At 38.9% G+C, this 15,876-nt stretch overlaps 3 protein-coding genes across 5 annotated transcripts; 1 reads left to right on the top strand and 2 right to left on the bottom strand.

Moving 5' to 3' along the window:
• Positions 1–535: 535 nt before the first annotated feature.
• Positions 536–5,736, bottom strand: zcchc8 (zinc finger, CCHC domain containing 8). 2 transcript variants are annotated; one of them, XM_069682917.1, is made up of 14 exons: positions 5,559–5,736; positions 5,369–5,408; positions 5,212–5,286; positions 4,883–4,985; positions 4,719–4,796; positions 4,498–4,601; positions 4,179–4,244; positions 4,009–4,069; positions 3,785–3,921; positions 3,541–3,683; positions 3,304–3,416; positions 2,640–2,726; positions 2,090–2,210; positions 536–1,827 (listed from the first exon to the last, which is right to left on the bottom strand). In XM_069682917.1, the coding sequence occupies exons 1-14, from the start codon at positions 5,734–5,736 to the stop codon at positions 920–922; spliced, it is 2,214 nt and encodes a 737-aa protein (XP_069539018.1). In that variant the 3' UTR covers positions 536–919. The 2 variants fall into 2 exon arrangements, with proteins under 2 accessions (XP_069539018.1, XP_069539017.1); XM_069682916.1 differs by having other exon boundaries at positions 5,369–5,405; positions 5,547–5,736.
• A 368-nt stretch (positions 5,737–6,104) lies between these two features.
• Positions 6,105–8,029, top strand: LOC138610815 (uncharacterized). The gene is made up of 4 exons (XM_069683651.1): positions 6,105–6,336; positions 6,797–6,926; positions 7,004–7,137; positions 7,238–8,029. The coding sequence occupies exons 1-4, from the start codon at positions 6,217–6,219 to the stop codon at positions 8,012–8,014; spliced, it is 1,161 nt and encodes a 386-aa protein (XP_069539752.1). The 5' UTR covers positions 6,105–6,216; the 3' UTR covers positions 8,015–8,029.
• A 322-nt stretch (positions 8,030–8,351) lies between these two features.
• Positions 8,352–14,917, bottom strand: rsrc2 (arginine/serine-rich coiled-coil 2). Of its 2 annotated transcripts, none has more exons than XM_069683662.1 (10): positions 14,828–14,917; positions 13,359–13,503; positions 12,913–12,953; positions 11,581–11,744; positions 11,345–11,476; positions 11,177–11,224; positions 9,807–9,892; positions 9,432–9,697; positions 9,151–9,240; positions 8,352–9,059 (listed from the first exon to the last, which is right to left on the bottom strand). In XM_069683662.1, the coding sequence occupies exons 1-10, from the start codon at positions 14,831–14,833 to the stop codon at positions 8,877–8,879; spliced, it is 1,161 nt and encodes a 386-aa protein (XP_069539763.1). In that variant the 5' UTR covers positions 14,834–14,917; the 3' UTR covers positions 8,352–8,876. The 2 variants fall into 2 exon arrangements, with proteins under 2 accessions (XP_069539763.1, XP_069539762.1); XM_069683661.1 differs by having other exon boundaries at positions 11,108–11,224.
• Between the last annotated feature and the right edge of the window lie 959 nt (positions 14,918–15,876).

Genomic DNA, 15,876 nt, shown 5'->3' on the forward strand with positions numbered 1-15,876 from the left:
TGATAGCTTTACCACAAAAAGGCACAACTGGTTTCACATGACTTTACGAGTTTGTTAATTCTGCCCTAGCCTTTGCTTTTTTTTCTAGTTTAGCACACCCATACAAAGACAGGCTTGTTAATGCATGTACATTTCCATAAGTATGTAGGGTTTGGAGGTGTATGTGTGAGTATTCAGTATGCATGTATGTGCAAGTCATTTACAGACGAAGTGCAAGTATTCTGTGTGCATGCTAGTGTTGCCGTTTACTGCATGTACAAATCTTTATTTGAACAATTGATGATGCCTTTATGCTGGCAGATGAGTTTGAATGGAGTAAATGAACTTTCAGTTTAATTTGTAATGTGCATTAAAATCAACAACTGAGCTGATTATAGCAACAGAGGGGCAACTTGTTACTTATGGTCTGCTAAAGATGGTAACAATAATTTATAACTGCTTTCTCACATATTTGGCAATCTGTCCAGTCAACATATAGCTAACCCTCATATAGCAGATGCTAGATGAAGTAATGCACCAAACAAACACAAGCATGTTTACTTGATGACTTTAGAGCAATTCAAGTGGAACAAAAATAGAAAAAGCATTTACAAACCATAATATTAAAAAGAATGCAGGTGATGAATTGACAATTTACAAGTTTTACAATAAAACTAACAGCATGAGTCACACTTCTGCTACAAAAAAAATTAAACTTATTGGTCAAAAACTACAAACCATTTCTGTTGCAGCATCCCTCAATGCCCCTTCCTCATTGTATGTTTACAGATCAAATGTACATAAAGCACTGACATTCAGTTTGGTAAAAAAAAAACACAGCTAAAAACATGTTGACAAGATGGTCATGAAAATGAAAATAGAAGTATTTGTTTAAAAAATATTCATGTATCCTTGTGTTCCAAATCAAGACAGTACATTTTTACTTTTTCTTCGCCAAATTTCGAGGGGAACATTTAAGCAAGTCTCTGATCTTCAGGTATGTGCCTGTGGCTTCTGCAACTTCAGTGAATTCTGGTGTATCTTCAAATGGAACGATGCCAGCAGCAAAGTTGCTGCGATGAGGAACCGCTATTACCTTGTCCACATGCTGAGGAGAAGCACAATCTCCAGCCCCCCCATGCAGGAAACCTTCATCAGGCCTCTGTGGGATGTCTTCCTGGCATTTGATTGGATCAGGACTCTGAGGACTGTCATCCTGGGCTTTGTCTGGACCTGGACTCAGTGGGCTGTCATCTTCAACTTTGATTGGAGCCAGACACTGAGTGCTGTCATCTTTGACTTTGACTGGTTCAGGGCTCTGAGGACTGTCTTCCTCGACTTTGATCGGTCCAGGACTCTGAAAGCAAATATCTTGAACCCCTGTTTCCCTTTGATTTTCACTGTTTTGACAAGTTTCTGCAGGTTTTGTTGTGTCCATCGCTTCTTCAACCTCTTCTGTTTCTGTGTCTTCATGGACAGGTGTAGACACACTTGGTGAACTGGGTACAGGAGTTCCCGTTGCAGGGGTCTCAGAGTCACTGTTAGTAGCAGTTTCTAGGGCTGCCCATATCAACCTCTGCTGCTCCTCTAGTTCCTCCAGTGTCAGTTCATCCTCTGTTCCCTCCGCAGCCTCATCAACCACTACACAGCTACGGCCTCGCAGAGCTGGAGAGCCATTGGTGGGTGTGGGAGGAGGTGTACCTTTAGGGAGAGGTGGGGGAGTGGGTGTAGCAGGAGGGGTGCCCTGGGGCAGAGGAGGAGGTGAACTGAAGCAAGGGGAGCCAGGAGGCAGTGGAGGTTGGAACTGGAAGTCACCTGGGCCATGAATATGATAGGGTGTTCCTGGGTCTGAGAAAAGACATGAATATAGTCGCCCAAAGAAAAGAAAGTTAGAGACTTAGAACATGCAAAGGCACAGCTAATTCTCCTGGGTTTTACTTTGCATTTCAAGTCCTTAATACCAAGCAGGGGGTGTCAAGATTGAGATAAAGAAAATAACTACAGAAGTTTTTGATTGTAACCTAGCTTTAAAACATTTGTGTGTTTTACTTTCTTGTAAAAGGACATTTATGACATATTTTGATTTACCTGATCTGAAATTAACACTTACCTGATTCAACATCCATATCTGAGCTTCTATCCGAGTTCCGGTCAGGACTGGACCTTGTCTTCTTTCTCAGCTGAGGAGATGAGTCAGATTCATGTTGTCTCTTGTTGCAGGTGGCACCAGGCTGTTTGCAAGAAAGAATAATATCACACATCCCCACTTTATCAATTCCAGTTAACTCATTAAGAATGTAAATTCAGCGGCTGAGATCGCAAAGACAACTATGCATCCAGATTAATAGTATAACAGAAAATGATCAGCAGAATTCATGGTTAAAGGGTTGTTTATCCCTGAAATATTTACTAACCCTTCAACAATTCTTATGAACATTATACTAACTTAATAGCTCCCCGTGTCTTTCATTTTTTAGAAGAATGGTATTATAATCTGACATATGGTGCTGTAGGAGTTTGCATAAATTATTACACGTAATATTCAGACAATTTGATTAAAATGGCCAAAGTCGATAGTCTGATAGTCGATACAATAATAGGGCATGGTTACATGTCTTGAAAGGAAAAACCAACTACACTAGAGGCTTTAGGATAATTACCATAGGGAAGTTGTTGGACAGATAGGCTGCGTAGTTTTGCTTCATGTGGCTGCTCTGCATTGGAATAGAACCATACTGCATGAACTCCTGGAGGTAAGAAAAAAAGTTTTAAAGACACATTACATAAACAGTACTACGGAGGCCCTAAGCAGACATGGATGAATACATTTTATTTACTACGTTTTCCCGTGAAAACGAATAATTTCCTGTCACTTTCTCGTTATATCAAGATAACAACGCTGGTTTTCTCGTGATAACGAGTTAATTCCCGGTCATTTTCTCGAGATCTCGGCTTATTTTTCTCGTTATCTCAGGATAACAAAGCTTGTTTTCTCGTGATAACGTGATAAACAAGTCGAGATCTCGAGGAAACGACCAGAAATACTTCGTTATCACAGGGAAATGGAGTAAATATGATAATAAAATATGATATGGATGCATGTCTGCTAAGGGCTTCCGTACAGTACAATGTGACTACATACTAAATGTATGAATTTACATGTAAATTCATACATTTAGTATGAATTTCATATACATTTTCAGATAAGTTGAAGCTAAATATAAAACTAATATAAATCTCTTTTACACAAGTATAAATGAGATACATGGACCCAAAAAACTAGTGAGCTGTTACAATATATGAAGATTATATTGTCGGACTTACATCTTTTAAGTTTGGTGCAGGTACATTGAACCCTGGGAAATCCACCAGTTTGGAGACGTCATAAGAGATGTTTTGGGAATTGGCACCGTCGGTTACATTACCAGCATTTGAAGCTAGAATACAGAAAAAACAAAGATTCAGTCCAACCTCAGAACTTTTCACAAACAGTCATATTCTGTTCAGAAGTCTACTCAAAGCAAAATCTGTGGCACTACATAACTTGTAAATAAAACATACCATTTCCATCATAAAGCGCTAAGCCTGAGTTTTCCATCTCTGCCTCTTTGAGCCAGCCTGGTGGGTAGCCCATCTGCCTCATGCGATAAATCAGAGGAGAGAGGGAGTTGCCATCAAGTCCCAGCGCTGTCAACAGCTCCTCACTGTTTCAAAGTACAACACAGAGTAAAACATTCAATGATTGAAAGTTCTTTTTACACGTTACATTAGATATTTTTTGTCTTTTGTGTATAAAAACGCGTGCCTCATGACTCCAGCCTTGTACTTAGCAAACCGCTCCTCCACTTCATCAGCATGGTATCGCTGGTTACTCTGCATGGCCTGGTTGTTGTTCTGATTGAACTCCTTTCTTCTCTCATTAATAGCAGCCATGTCTTTAGGCTAGGAAGGGAATAATGTTAAGATACAGAAAATCAAGTTCCGACTCTTATTTTGAACTTACCATAGTAAAACTTGTCTTGTTCTTACCTTGGGACAGTCTCTCATCTGATGACTGCTTAAGCCGCAGTTAAAACACATAGATTTGGGTCTGCAATGAAAAGATAAGTGATGGGCTCATTATTTAAATATATATACCACTAAACAACGAAACAAAGCAACCCAAAAATACAAGCTTCAGTATTAAAACACCAACATACCTTTTATCTTTCATTTCTATTTCCTGTCCATCTGTGCCGATGACCTGGTTGAAAACCTGGTGATAGCTTTGTCACAATTCAGGATTTTTACCATTGTGCAACGTAAATACAGAAAATCATCCTTTTCAACACCTTAGAAGTTTTTCTCTAACAGATTCAGAAATAAATGAGCACATTTAAAATAAGGACTTTTTTTTTCTTAAATGCTTATTTAATTGCAGCAAGTTCTCTACTTGTGCAACACGTATTCAAAAGAAATGACCTGACGGACAAGGCTGTTTCTGATAATGATGTGTCATTTTATCCATCTTAAAGATACGTTGGAACATCCCAGCCATCTGTCATCTGGGGGTTTTCATTCACCAGAGGCTGTCCAAGTTTATCAACACTAAAAGTAGTGAAATGTAACACGCTTCCAACCACCTATGAAGGAAAATAGAAAATAGTTTGATATGTTAATGTATTCAAACATGACACTTGTTTCCATATTACAAGAAATTGAGCACTATGCAAACCATTGAATAGACAGTAAATACTCACTTTAAAGGATTCTGTAGTTGTTCTTACACTACTGGAAGACGACTTTTGTGGATCTTCATCCAAAGCAAAAGCTGCATTCTTCAAAAAGGGTAGAAAATGTTTATTTTTTCAACAGTCATATTTGAACTGCTTCTACTCACAATATAATACGTTCTGGGTAATACCTGAGGTTTAATGTGATAGGTGTTTTTCTTCTTTTCATTGCCCAGATTTTGATGCTTCAATATCACACTGCAGATCCCATCTTCAATTTCTTGACGACATTGTCTAAAGAAGAGAGATTTCATATTATCTTTTATTTTTTCATAATTTACAAAAAAGTGTTTCGGTTAAAATTTAGCAATACCATTAATTTGTTATAATCTTATTTTATTGGCTATAAAGTAAGAAGTAATATAAATTGTAGGAAAATGTTTCAACACAAATGTTCAAATATATTTACCAAGTCTAATTATTATTAAAACCACAATTGATGATGAAAAATATTGCCTACTTTGAAATAACGTTGTTTGCATAAAGGATTTGAAGAACTGGTCCGTCAATGCTGACATCTTCAATTGTGATTCCGCTGTAAAAACAAAAATACGCGTTGGTTATGTTTCCAGTTTCGTTTGATTTGAAGTGCCTCTTACCAAGTGCCAGCTAATTACCTTGGTCGTGTGAGGATGTTCAGTTTTCTTCTCAAACCTTTATGTGATATATAAGTTAAGATTAAAGCCGACAGAAAAGCATTGAACCGACAATTTAAAGTTTAAGATGTTTTTTGTTTTTGATTACAGACAGAAGAATCACTATGCTAGCAGACGTTAGCTCGTGTAACATTCACACCAGACACAAGGATATTCTCCTCAGTGAGTCTCTGGATGTAGTCATCACTCTGCTCCAGTCTGCTCCGGAGCTGGCTCGTCTCCTCCTGGTCCTCCTCATCATCTGTGAAGCGGATGTGGGTCGGAACCAGGGGAGCACTGTCATCAAGCTGCTGAAAGAGCTCACTATCACCGAAATCAACTTCAGCCATTTTTACCCAGCTCCGCTGCACAGAACCCGAGTTCAGAGGTGAGAGCAACGGCTACTCGTGTTCATTGGGTCTCCTTGTGTCACGTGACAGGAAGTAGTAACGAGGGGCCGTTTTTGCCCACAGCATTGTATTTCAGGTGATATAAAATCGACAAACAATCACATAATGTAATTTCTACACAGTACGATTGTTTACGACACCCTTGCTCAAATTTAACACTTCCCCGCCAATGTCAAATTGAGATGTCGATTTTTTTTAAAGGCAGTCACTAGTATTGGCTATTACTTATAGCGACCTCTTTGGTCTGCAAGACAGCGCTGAGGGAAAAATATACGTAGCCGTTGTTCTGTTCAGTTGAGCCGCTTTGTTGTAACATACTGACGTATTTCCTTTCGTTGAAAGATATCTAGTAAACACCGATTCTTTCTACAGGACAGGACATAATTGTGACAAAGTGAGAAGCTTAAATTGCTTTCAGCAATGTCAAGTTGCTCAACTGTCCACTTAACTTTACCGCAATGGGACGGGGGCTCAAGGAAAATTCGCTTCATCTATTTAGTGAATCTGACATCGTTCAGACTGTCAAAGTGTCCCAACCAGGTGAGAGTGTGATATCCCTACATGTTTAAAGATGTGTTTTGTTCTTGCAGCTTCAACAGAGATGGTAGATTTGTTTTTTAATAACAACATTTCTCATAAGCCCCTGAAACCTGCTAGAGGGTGCTATATCGACCATCATCACAAATTCTTTAGGAGGGACAACAGTCACATGTTTTCACTGTTAAATAATGTCAAAGATATAAAACATTGTGCTGATCCAAAAAGAGCTATGGAGACAACTGCTTTTGGTGTTTAGTTCAAACCTCACGAGAAGAGTTTCAAACACAATATTAAATGTTTTATAATTTTCTATAGTTACTTACATGGATACTATTCATTCAAACAGTAACCAAGCAAGATCTTGTCAGAATAAAACCCAAAATGCATGTCCTTATTTATCTCCATATTTTAATGGATCCAAAGAGGAGGTGGTTTCACATCACGTCTGTATCTGTTCCAGAGTCCCATGGTTCCTCTCTATTTAGGAGCTGATCTATTCTCCAACACGGACATCCGGACAGAAAACCATCCAAGACACCACGCCAAGTTTGCCAAGAAAGGATTGGCAACAAAGATACATTTTTCCTCAGGTAAAATGCACTAGAGAAAAAATCAATGTACACGCCTACACACAGTAACACTTGACAATGTTGTCTTCCTGTGTCAGCTTTCAGGTTCCATGGGTTGAAGGTGCCTACTGTAAATAACTGCCTCTGGTTCTACAGTGTTCAAGGACTGTTTCGAGTAGCCTTTGAAATGTACAGTCGGCAAGAGCAGCTTGCTGTGCTAGAGAACTTCCAGGTACAGTACAGATCACATTATGATGATTGATTTGCTTCGTTTTATATGGTATATAACCCAATATGTCTTTTGATATTAAATTATGGTCTGTTATTTGCAGGATATTTGGAAATCCCAGATCAATGACAGCCCTCTGAAAATGAGTTACAGCCTCAGTTTGCAGCTCGATTTTGCACCAGCCAGCAGCACGCATGACGCACATTTGAAGAATGAAATGTCACCACCTCAGCATTGCCAGGTTGGTAGGGAATCGGTGGATGTTTGTATCAGTGACACAGGTGATAAATCAGCAGATCACGATTATTGTTCTTTTCCAATGCCAAGCTTGCTAACAGAGCAATGCAGTCAACTTGTATCCACTGTGAGGAAAAAATTGCAGAGCTTGGATGACAAACTCTCTTCCGAGGCTCAAAGCTACACAGATTATTATGAGACTATCTTGAAGCTTTTGGAGACAATTGATCAGTGCATTAATGGGAGTGTGGAAGAAAAGGATATGACAGAAACTGTGTTAGCACTGCTAAAGGCCAAAGACTGGGGATGTGTGTATTCAAGTTCCCTCCTCAGTTGTGTCGGGCGCTGGCTTGGCCAGCAGTTTAATGGAGCCAACAACAGCATCAGCCACAAAGTGGAGGGATTTAAGGTTCATCATATTGAGAGAATTAGCGACTTGCCACCTGCTGAAGAACTAGCCACAGAGCTGTTCCCAGAAGCCATGCAAACTCTGCTGCTTCATTGGATGGGCTTAAGTGAAGAGTCCACCCTGGAGAAGAGACACAGCGAGTACCCGATCCTGCTCCTTATCCTCGAGTTTGCCAATCACAACCTCATCACTGGTGTGGCCCACGTGCTGTACTCAAGTCTTATTTGTAAATAAAAGCTGTTCTGCATTAAGGAGAAAACAAACTAATGTATTCTAATAAATTTCTATTTTTTTAATGCAAAATTTTCCTTCTTTCCCATGGACAGTCTGTTATGTGCTGTACATTCTCAGGTCACTTTACTGTAAGAGCTGGGTGAGCTGGTTCTAAGTGACAGAAGTATATTGTGTTTAATAACTAAGATCAATTTCATTCTATTTGATTTGTTATACAATAATATTTTGCTACTTTCACCCAGCCCAAGCAGGAGCGGCACAAACTTGTGTCAAATATAGTATCCCACACAGATGCCACATAAAATAAAAATTGAGCCACTTGATGAAAAACCTTCCAACACAAAACTAATTTATTTTTAAGAACACCTGAAATATGTGATTCCTCCTCTGAAGCACATCTTTATCTGTGGTAATCCTGAAGACAATATGTATTACAGCCCATTCTTTGTTTTTCCCCATCAGGAGATTCTAAATTGGGGTATTACATTGACTCCAGATGCCTTTTACATGGATGTAAACAGTGTTCACTTGAACCACATTATATTCAGTCTATGTTCAAACAATCACATATTAATATATACTTGAGGTTAAAAAAAAGCTACCACATTATCCAAACAAATATCTAAATGTAAGCTGCATCAACCAGTCCAACTGATGCATCCTTTTTCAAAGATGGACAGATTCATTAACACTGAGACAAACTCAGCATCTGGCTATTTACATTAAAATGTTCCAATACGCGAGATGTTTGTCTATAAATAAATTACAGATTCAGAGCAACATCCATGCAAGCTTGAGGGCGAGCGATGAATTGGTGGTCCTATGTGATCATATGAGTGGCAAAGACAGCTGATGTCTGGCTTTAGATAGAATCCATCCCACGTGAGAATGAGGAGGAGAAGCCGAGGCCCATTCCCCTCTGGGTGTGTGTCTGAGAGCGTGCCATCTCATACTGAACGTCAAGGTTCCTAAACATCTCCTCTTGCTTTTCAAGAGTCTTCATGCCCTCGTCGTTAAGTGGTTTGGAAGTTTCTGCTTCGTCATCCTGTAAAGGCAGAAAATTAAATACTCTTAGAGAAGGCAAAGGTGGGTAAGCTCAAGCTGAGGATTTAGACGAAGCATCTTTGAATACTTACTTTAATGCCCATTAGTTTGCGGAATTTAACATTTTGGTCCTTGTTTCCAAAGTTCAGCTTTTCCCACAACTCAGCTGTCTGGGACTTGTCCTTAAAGGTTAAAACACAAAAATAATGAGCATGAGTAAAGATGAATGTAAACAAACATTGTACATCAAATTATCCATTACATCCCTTTCCAGTGTGCCTCTCTTAGGTGCCCTTTTACACATTTTAAGACGGAAGTAGTCATGCTTAGAACCTGTGAATAAATAGGAATTAACTATAAAATACAATCTTACCCCCTCCTTCTTTCCCTGCCATAACATTTTCCTCTTTTTCTCCTGCTCTGCAAACTTCATTGGATTTACAGATGATGGGTTATAGTAGCTGGGCACAGCAATGCCAGTCTCTGCCAGTGTTTTTGCTTGAAGGGCGGCCATCTGTGCTGCCATAGCAATCTGAGGCGTGACCTGCGTCCCAGAGGCCAGCAGGGCCGCAACATTGAGGCCAGGGTTTGAGGCAGCGGCTGCAGCTGCAGCAGCAGCTACTGCAATTGGGGTTGTCACTGGGGGGAAAAAAAAACACAGATTGGCATAAGTCAGTAGCTGACTTAAATAATCATAACTAACTCAAACATCTAGGGTTAAAAATAAGGCACAATAAATGATTCTCACCTGCAGCTATCTCCTGCTGTTGCTGCTGCTGTTTCTCAAACATTTCCTTCTCCTTCTGCTCCTGCAGTTTCTTGGCTCTCTCCAGCCTGGACAGAAAAGAGTGCTCATGTTACTCAATAGATTTGAAACGCATCAAACCTGTGCTCACTGCTGTGTACCCAAGGGTGACAATATAACCTGTAAGCAAAGGAATCACAGCTTAACATTTGGAGACATCAGCAACACTTGACATTGATTTTTTATAAGCAGTTTTTCGAAAATTGAACTGGGGACAGTTCAGGTTTGAAATGGACTGAAGAGCAAAATGCAACAAAGGTCCCCGGCCAGACTAAAAATGTGGATGTTAATGTCACATGGTCAGTGTCTAAGATGCCATGGCCACCAGTACATCCCACCTATTACCTCGTTTTTTACCTAGGTGATATGTCTTAGATGAACAATGCTTTCTACCAAGTGAAACATAGTTGGGAAGTCAGATTACAACCCAGCGGTCCACAACTTTCATCTAACTAACTTAGGGAATTAATTCCTCAAATTTGAGGCTTACTATGAGGTATAGAAAATATTTTTCTCCATTTGGTTCTAATAAAGCTCATCTGTGCTTGCCTGCTAGCAATAAATTCTTAATGCCAGAAATTAATAGAGCTGACAATGTCTGTAAAATAGGGAAAAAAGCTTAGTACCTGCAAATATGCAGATCAATAAGCATGATTAGCATTGCTGCGTTGTGCAGAACAGAATGACTAACCATATACAGTGCCCTCCAAAAGTATGGGATCAGCAAGGTCAAGTGTTTGTGATCATACAATTTATATTATATTTAAGTCTGCTATCCACCCAGGCTTTAACTAAGGTTCTCTCAGTTATTGTGTTTGAGGGGTTTCTTCCTTCAGCCCCCTCCTCAGCAAGTGAGATTCATTTTAATGGGATTAAAGTCAGGAGACAGACCTGGTCAGTCCAAAACTTTAAAATTGCTTGCTTTATTTCTGCCTTAGAAGAGTTCTTTGGTCTTTATGTAAGTGTTTTCTTTCTGACTAGAAGAACCGAGGCTAAAACTAACACTAGACATGCACTATTTTTATGTTTGAACAATCAATAAAACAAGCAACAGGATACATACACATACTTTTCTCACCTAAACGGGGGATTGCTTAAACAAAATGTGCTGTGATCTTGTTTCTCAAATTTAAATATCTCTAGTGTACATAGTGAACACAACAAATTAAAAAACTTGACATGGCCGTTCCCATACTTTCACAGGGCATTGTGTATTGTAAACATCCTGTAAGCTGTTGCCTTGCCTTCTGGCCAGGGCCTCTTGTGCATCCATAGCTGTGTTTCGGCCCCGGAAGGCAGGTGGATTAACAGACCTGCTGCGACTCTTCTTGCGTACTTTTTCGCTCCTTTTCTTTCGCTCCCTGGTGAAAAAACAAACAAAAATTAATGAAAATACTGTTGATGAAACTATCATGCACGACCAAAGTTCACAAATACTTGATCCCCATAAGAAGAAATGTAGAAATTTATATCAAACCAACCTGCTCTTGCTGCGACTTCTGCTGTGATGACGGTGTTTGGGCCTTGAACCTGAGCGTGACCTCGCCTTCTTCTTCCTGTCCCGGCTGCGTGACCGTGATCGTCGCTTATCCTTACTTCTGCTGTGATGCCGCCTGAAAGCATTAAGATCCATCAAAGTAATTGCTGACATGAATAAAGCATATCAATGCTGAGTTATATTTAATGAGACCAAGACTTGTTTACTGACTGGACTAACCTCTCTCGCGAATGTGACCTGGACATGCTCCGGCCTTTGGACGGCTTCCTGTCTTTACGTCTGGATCGCTCCTCACCATTCTCTGCCGAAAGTCTCTCTGGCTCTTGCTGCTCATCTGTTTTTCTGTGTGATTTTGATGGCTTCTCAGAGTCCCTCTTTCGTGCCTGTTTTAAGAAGAAGTTGTCTCTTTCAGGAAAATAGTGCAACAAAAAGAGTTAGTACCATGGCTTAGAGCAGAGGGTATGTAATAAATTATGACAGGCTGAAAAAACCCTTGTCATTTCAGATCCATGTTCATAATATATATAGTGTGTCATTATTTGAAAAGAGCAGCCATTCTGTGGTACGGAATAATTTTGCTGAGCTAATTTCAATGAAATCATACCAATTAATCAAAGCGGGAAACCTCTGAAATATTAAAATTGTGTACATGCGAACCTTGGGATGTGAAGATCTGGGTCAGAAAACAACATCAGTTCAATGTTACCTAGAAGCTTTGAACCTGGACCCACTGAAAGGTGGAATAGGGATGGGCATCCAACTTACTTTTTACTTTCTTTACTAAAATAATGCATTCCTACAATGAATTTTTTTTTGCCAGGTAAAACATCCTCATGCGACAACATCTGTCAATTTATCATAGCATCTCATGTGAACATAGTTTGGAACGAGTTGTCATTAGTATGATTTGAGATATCACTAAAGACAGATCCTGACAGAACTCTTTAGAGAAAAATTAACCCGACAGGCAAAAGTGTATAATTACAGGGGCTCTGACAAAAACTGATTTTTGGTTTGGTATCACTTAAATCTTAATTAGTGTTTAATTATGCCCATCCCTAGCTGAAAGAGATGCAAGAGTTAATTACAATGTATCTACTAATAGTGTGAGACATATAGAGTTTGAATGGCAGATAGTTACCTGTCCCAGTAGTAGACATATTATTTTGCTATGTCAGCAGCGTCTTCTGTTCAGTCTCTTCGTGCATTAGCACGCTGAGTATGATTTATTGTAGAAATGTTATCATGTGATCTAAACACAGGATTTAACAAAAAAATAAAAGAAAAAAAATCTACTCTTCACCATTTAATATGGCTATAAATAATTACATATCGAACGAGACATGTCAACATAGTGTGGGTAAAAAAGGACCCCTTCCATGTGAGCAAGCCCATCTATCTATTTTGTTTTTAACTTTGGTTACCGTAGCTTTTATAACCTAACAAACATACTCACCTTGGTCTAAATCTAACAAGAAATATGACTTATGGCCTTAAAAAAACAGCAAAGGCCTACATGTTTCTACACATAGAAATCAATGAATGAATTACCTCTTTGCTCCTGCTGCGACTCCGTCTGTATTTTCTGTCCCCTGGAAACAGCAGAAAGAGTGCTGTCAAGTATACATTTCAAAATGACCCTTAAAGTAAACTCATACAAGAAACACACTGAAACTATTTTACATAGTATTGTGGACAACATTCTGTAGAGGAACTGAGCCTCTATAAACACATTAAATCTGTAAATTTAAAGAAAAATGAGTGGGCAGACTTTGCTCAGTGGTCGTAGTTATATTTCATCATTCTGCCCCATGCTAATATGACTACATGTTAGCAAAGCAACTTCAGTCAACACACATTTTTTTTACCATTGGGCAACAATTTTCTTCTCACACATTCAACTGATACATCTCTGGAGTGTATATCATGAGAACAAATATTAAACCATGACCCTTATTCTTCATGCATGTTTTGCAGTGTCTGATTCTGTTACTAACGTTTTCTGTCCCTGGAGCGTGACCTTGAGCGTGAATGGTGGTGTTTAGAGCTTCTGGGAGACCTGGATGACTCCATGCTGTGTTTTTTTCTGTGATGAACTGGGGAGCCTGTCCGTGTCAGTTCAACAGATTCATTGTCACTTGCCTGAAAGAAATGGTAATGAGAAAAAAAAATCAGCAGCAAATCAGTGTGATCTAATATTCTAGTATCGATGTCCTAGTTAAATATCCTCTCAAAGGGAGTCTGAACTATTTCTTCACATTAGTTGGCTGGAAGAAACCTTGAAATAGAACCCAGATTCACAATGATGAAGAATTAAGGACTCTATAACTATGGGAAACTGGATAATTTCCTAATGTTACTGCATTCCTTAGAGGTTTTTAAATGCAATGTAGATTATTTCTAAAAAGGTATACCAATTGCTTGAGCTGAAATAGTAGGTTGATTGGTTCGACAAGTAACTAACTGTTCTTAGTGATTGTGGTTCTGACTGAAGCAGCTCTAATTGAGTAACAATTACCGGTTCTTTTACCGAGGAATTCCAATTTTCTCATTTATTTTAGAAATGTGAAGTGTTATTACTGCATACCTACCTTACATCATTGTTATGTTACAGGTTTTCATAATGTACTGGAACATTACCAGTGCTCTGCAGTGCTCTGTACTGGAACTGTGTTAAATTGCATCCTCCCATCAAATAAATGTATTCAAAAGAGTACTCAATAAGTGATTGGTTGATTTACAAATGTTGATGAAATCTGTTTAGGCGCTACCAACTACTAGGTTTAGGCAACATCTAAAACCACCTGTCAACAGAGTGCATAGCAAATAACAAGGTTTTAGTAAAGATGTCCTTCAGCGCTCAAAAGCCCTACATCATTAACACATCGTTTTATGAACTTGTTTGGGCAATCTTTATAGCCTATTGAAAGTGAATATTATATTGAGCTGTTTTTGTTTACATTTGCGCTACTATGTACAAATAATGTCGAATGTAATGTTAAAGTAAATAGGTAAACTTAAGTAAATGAGTCAGTTGTAAGCAAAAACAGCGATCTCAAATGTGCCATCAATAACACTGTTTCTTAAGTCCATAATTAAATCCATCACCATTTAAACAGATGCTTCCTATATTAAATTTGGCTTTTTTCTTTTTTTTGCTGATTCGAAAGACGACATCCCCGTTTTGGCCGAAAAGTACGCCCAGATTGAGGAGGAAACGACAGTCAAACAAAATAAAAAGCCAGTTATCCAGTATGCTATCCACATTAGCTAAATGCGACGACGTTCGTCATTCATACTTCCATCCGAGAGCGATTGAGCCTGAGCTAGGTTGCTAAGCTAACTCAGGCTAACCGCCATCTTTAAGAAAAAAGATATCTAAATATAATCGTTAACTTGTACTTACATTGTTAAGATGTTACTGCATTCATGTGTGTATAGTTTGTCGTTATGTAATGGCACTTACCGACATATTCCTGAAGCACGCTGTACATATAACACGGCTGTATTGTACACAGTGCAGACAAATGCCGAGCGGTAGCTACTAAACAGCCGTTGTCTAGCTCAGCTAGTTTGTTCTAGGTTGCCAGGTTTTCGTTCTTGGATCCCCCACATCCAGGCAAATCACAGAGTTGAAACCCAATTGACCTGACCAAAGAAAGGATCAAGGGCACGGCAATATAAGCCATAACTTTTCAGAAGTCAATTTAATACGATGTAATTCTGTAATGAATTAATGTCAGATACTATTTTATACGACTGTAAATATCCACTTTTGCAAGTTTGATGAACTGGAGAGAGATGAGATGCAGACGATTTCCTTCACTTTACTCTAATCCTAAACATATATAATTACTGACATATTGAAGTAAAAAGTGCTCTATTATTATGCAACAGTTGTACATTCAGCATTAGACCTTGATTAAACCACGCAATTAAACAGAAAAGTATCCAACCTGGCAACTTGTCATGGCTCCTCGGACATGCCTGCACTGCCCCGCCCCTATGTGTGTGGTCGTTTGAAGATTTGCTCCATAACTAGCCTGTCAGGCAAAATTTCCTTCAAACAGGCTTTGGCAATTAATGGTTAGGTTTAGTTAACAAGCCGAAAAATTTGGAGATATGAAATAGGACAAGCACTAAATACTTCTGCTATCCTGCCGAAAGAGGCATGGTTTGAACGTTGCGTGAGATGGAAGGTGTCCTGAAGGCAAAACTCAGGGACATAACTTTTCTTTTGCCTCCGCAGCAACCATAAACTGTATAAATGAGGCAGCAACCCTCAAAAAACAAATTGCTGCATATTTTTTTTTTTCAATGTTTAAAGATAACTACATTGATAAACAGAATGTAAATATATATTTTTATTATAATTCTTTAATTTTATAAAGTATGAAAAATAGTCAAAGTACTGTATTAGACTCCCGAGCTACACTCCATACCACTGGGCGGCGGTATTGTACCGCAACGTTGTTTTACAACGGTCATGAAACAATAAAGAAGAAGAAGAACCCG

The sequence above is a fragment of the Semicossyphus pulcher genome, unplaced genomic scaffold (genome assembly GCF_022749685.1).
Source record: "Semicossyphus pulcher isolate SPU_LCO1_2020_fin unplaced genomic scaffold, fSemPul1.0.p SCAF_6, whole genome shotgun sequence".
Lineage (NCBI taxonomy): Eukaryota > Metazoa > Chordata > Actinopteri > Labriformes > Labridae > Semicossyphus > Semicossyphus pulcher.

Coding starts and splice junctions, on each gene's coding strand:
- zcchc8 (XM_069682916.1), bottom strand. CDS start 5,736: ATGGCTGAAGTTGATTTCGGTGATAGTGAGCTCTTTCAGCAGCTTGAT. Junction 5,406..5,546: donor GGAGAATATCCTTGTGTCTG/GTGTGAATGTTA, acceptor TATCACATAAAG/GTTTGAGAAGAAAACTGAAC. Junction 4,245..4,497: donor GATGGCTGGGATGTTCCAAC/GTATCTTTAAGA, acceptor ATTGTGACAAAG/CTATCACCAGGTTTTCAACC.
- LOC138610815 (XM_069683651.1), top strand. CDS start 6,217: ATGTCAAGTTGCTCAACTGTCCACTTAACTTTACCGCAATGGGACGGG. Junction 6,927..7,003: donor AAAGATACATTTTTCCTCAG/GTAAAATGCACT, acceptor TTCCTGTGTCAG/CTTTCAGGTTCCATGGGTTG. Junction 7,138..7,237: donor CTGTGCTAGAGAACTTCCAG/GTACAGTACAGA, acceptor TGTTATTTGCAG/GATATTTGGAAATCCCAGAT.
- rsrc2 (XM_069683661.1), bottom strand. Junction 11,477..11,580: donor AGGTCACATTCGCGAGAGAG/GTTAGTCCAGTC, acceptor TAATGCTTTCAG/GCGGCATCACAGCAGAAGTA. Junction 9,893..11,107: donor CAAGAGGCCCTGGCCAGAAG/GCAAGGCAACAG, acceptor TTTTCTGTCCAG/GCTGGAGAGAGCCAAGAAAC.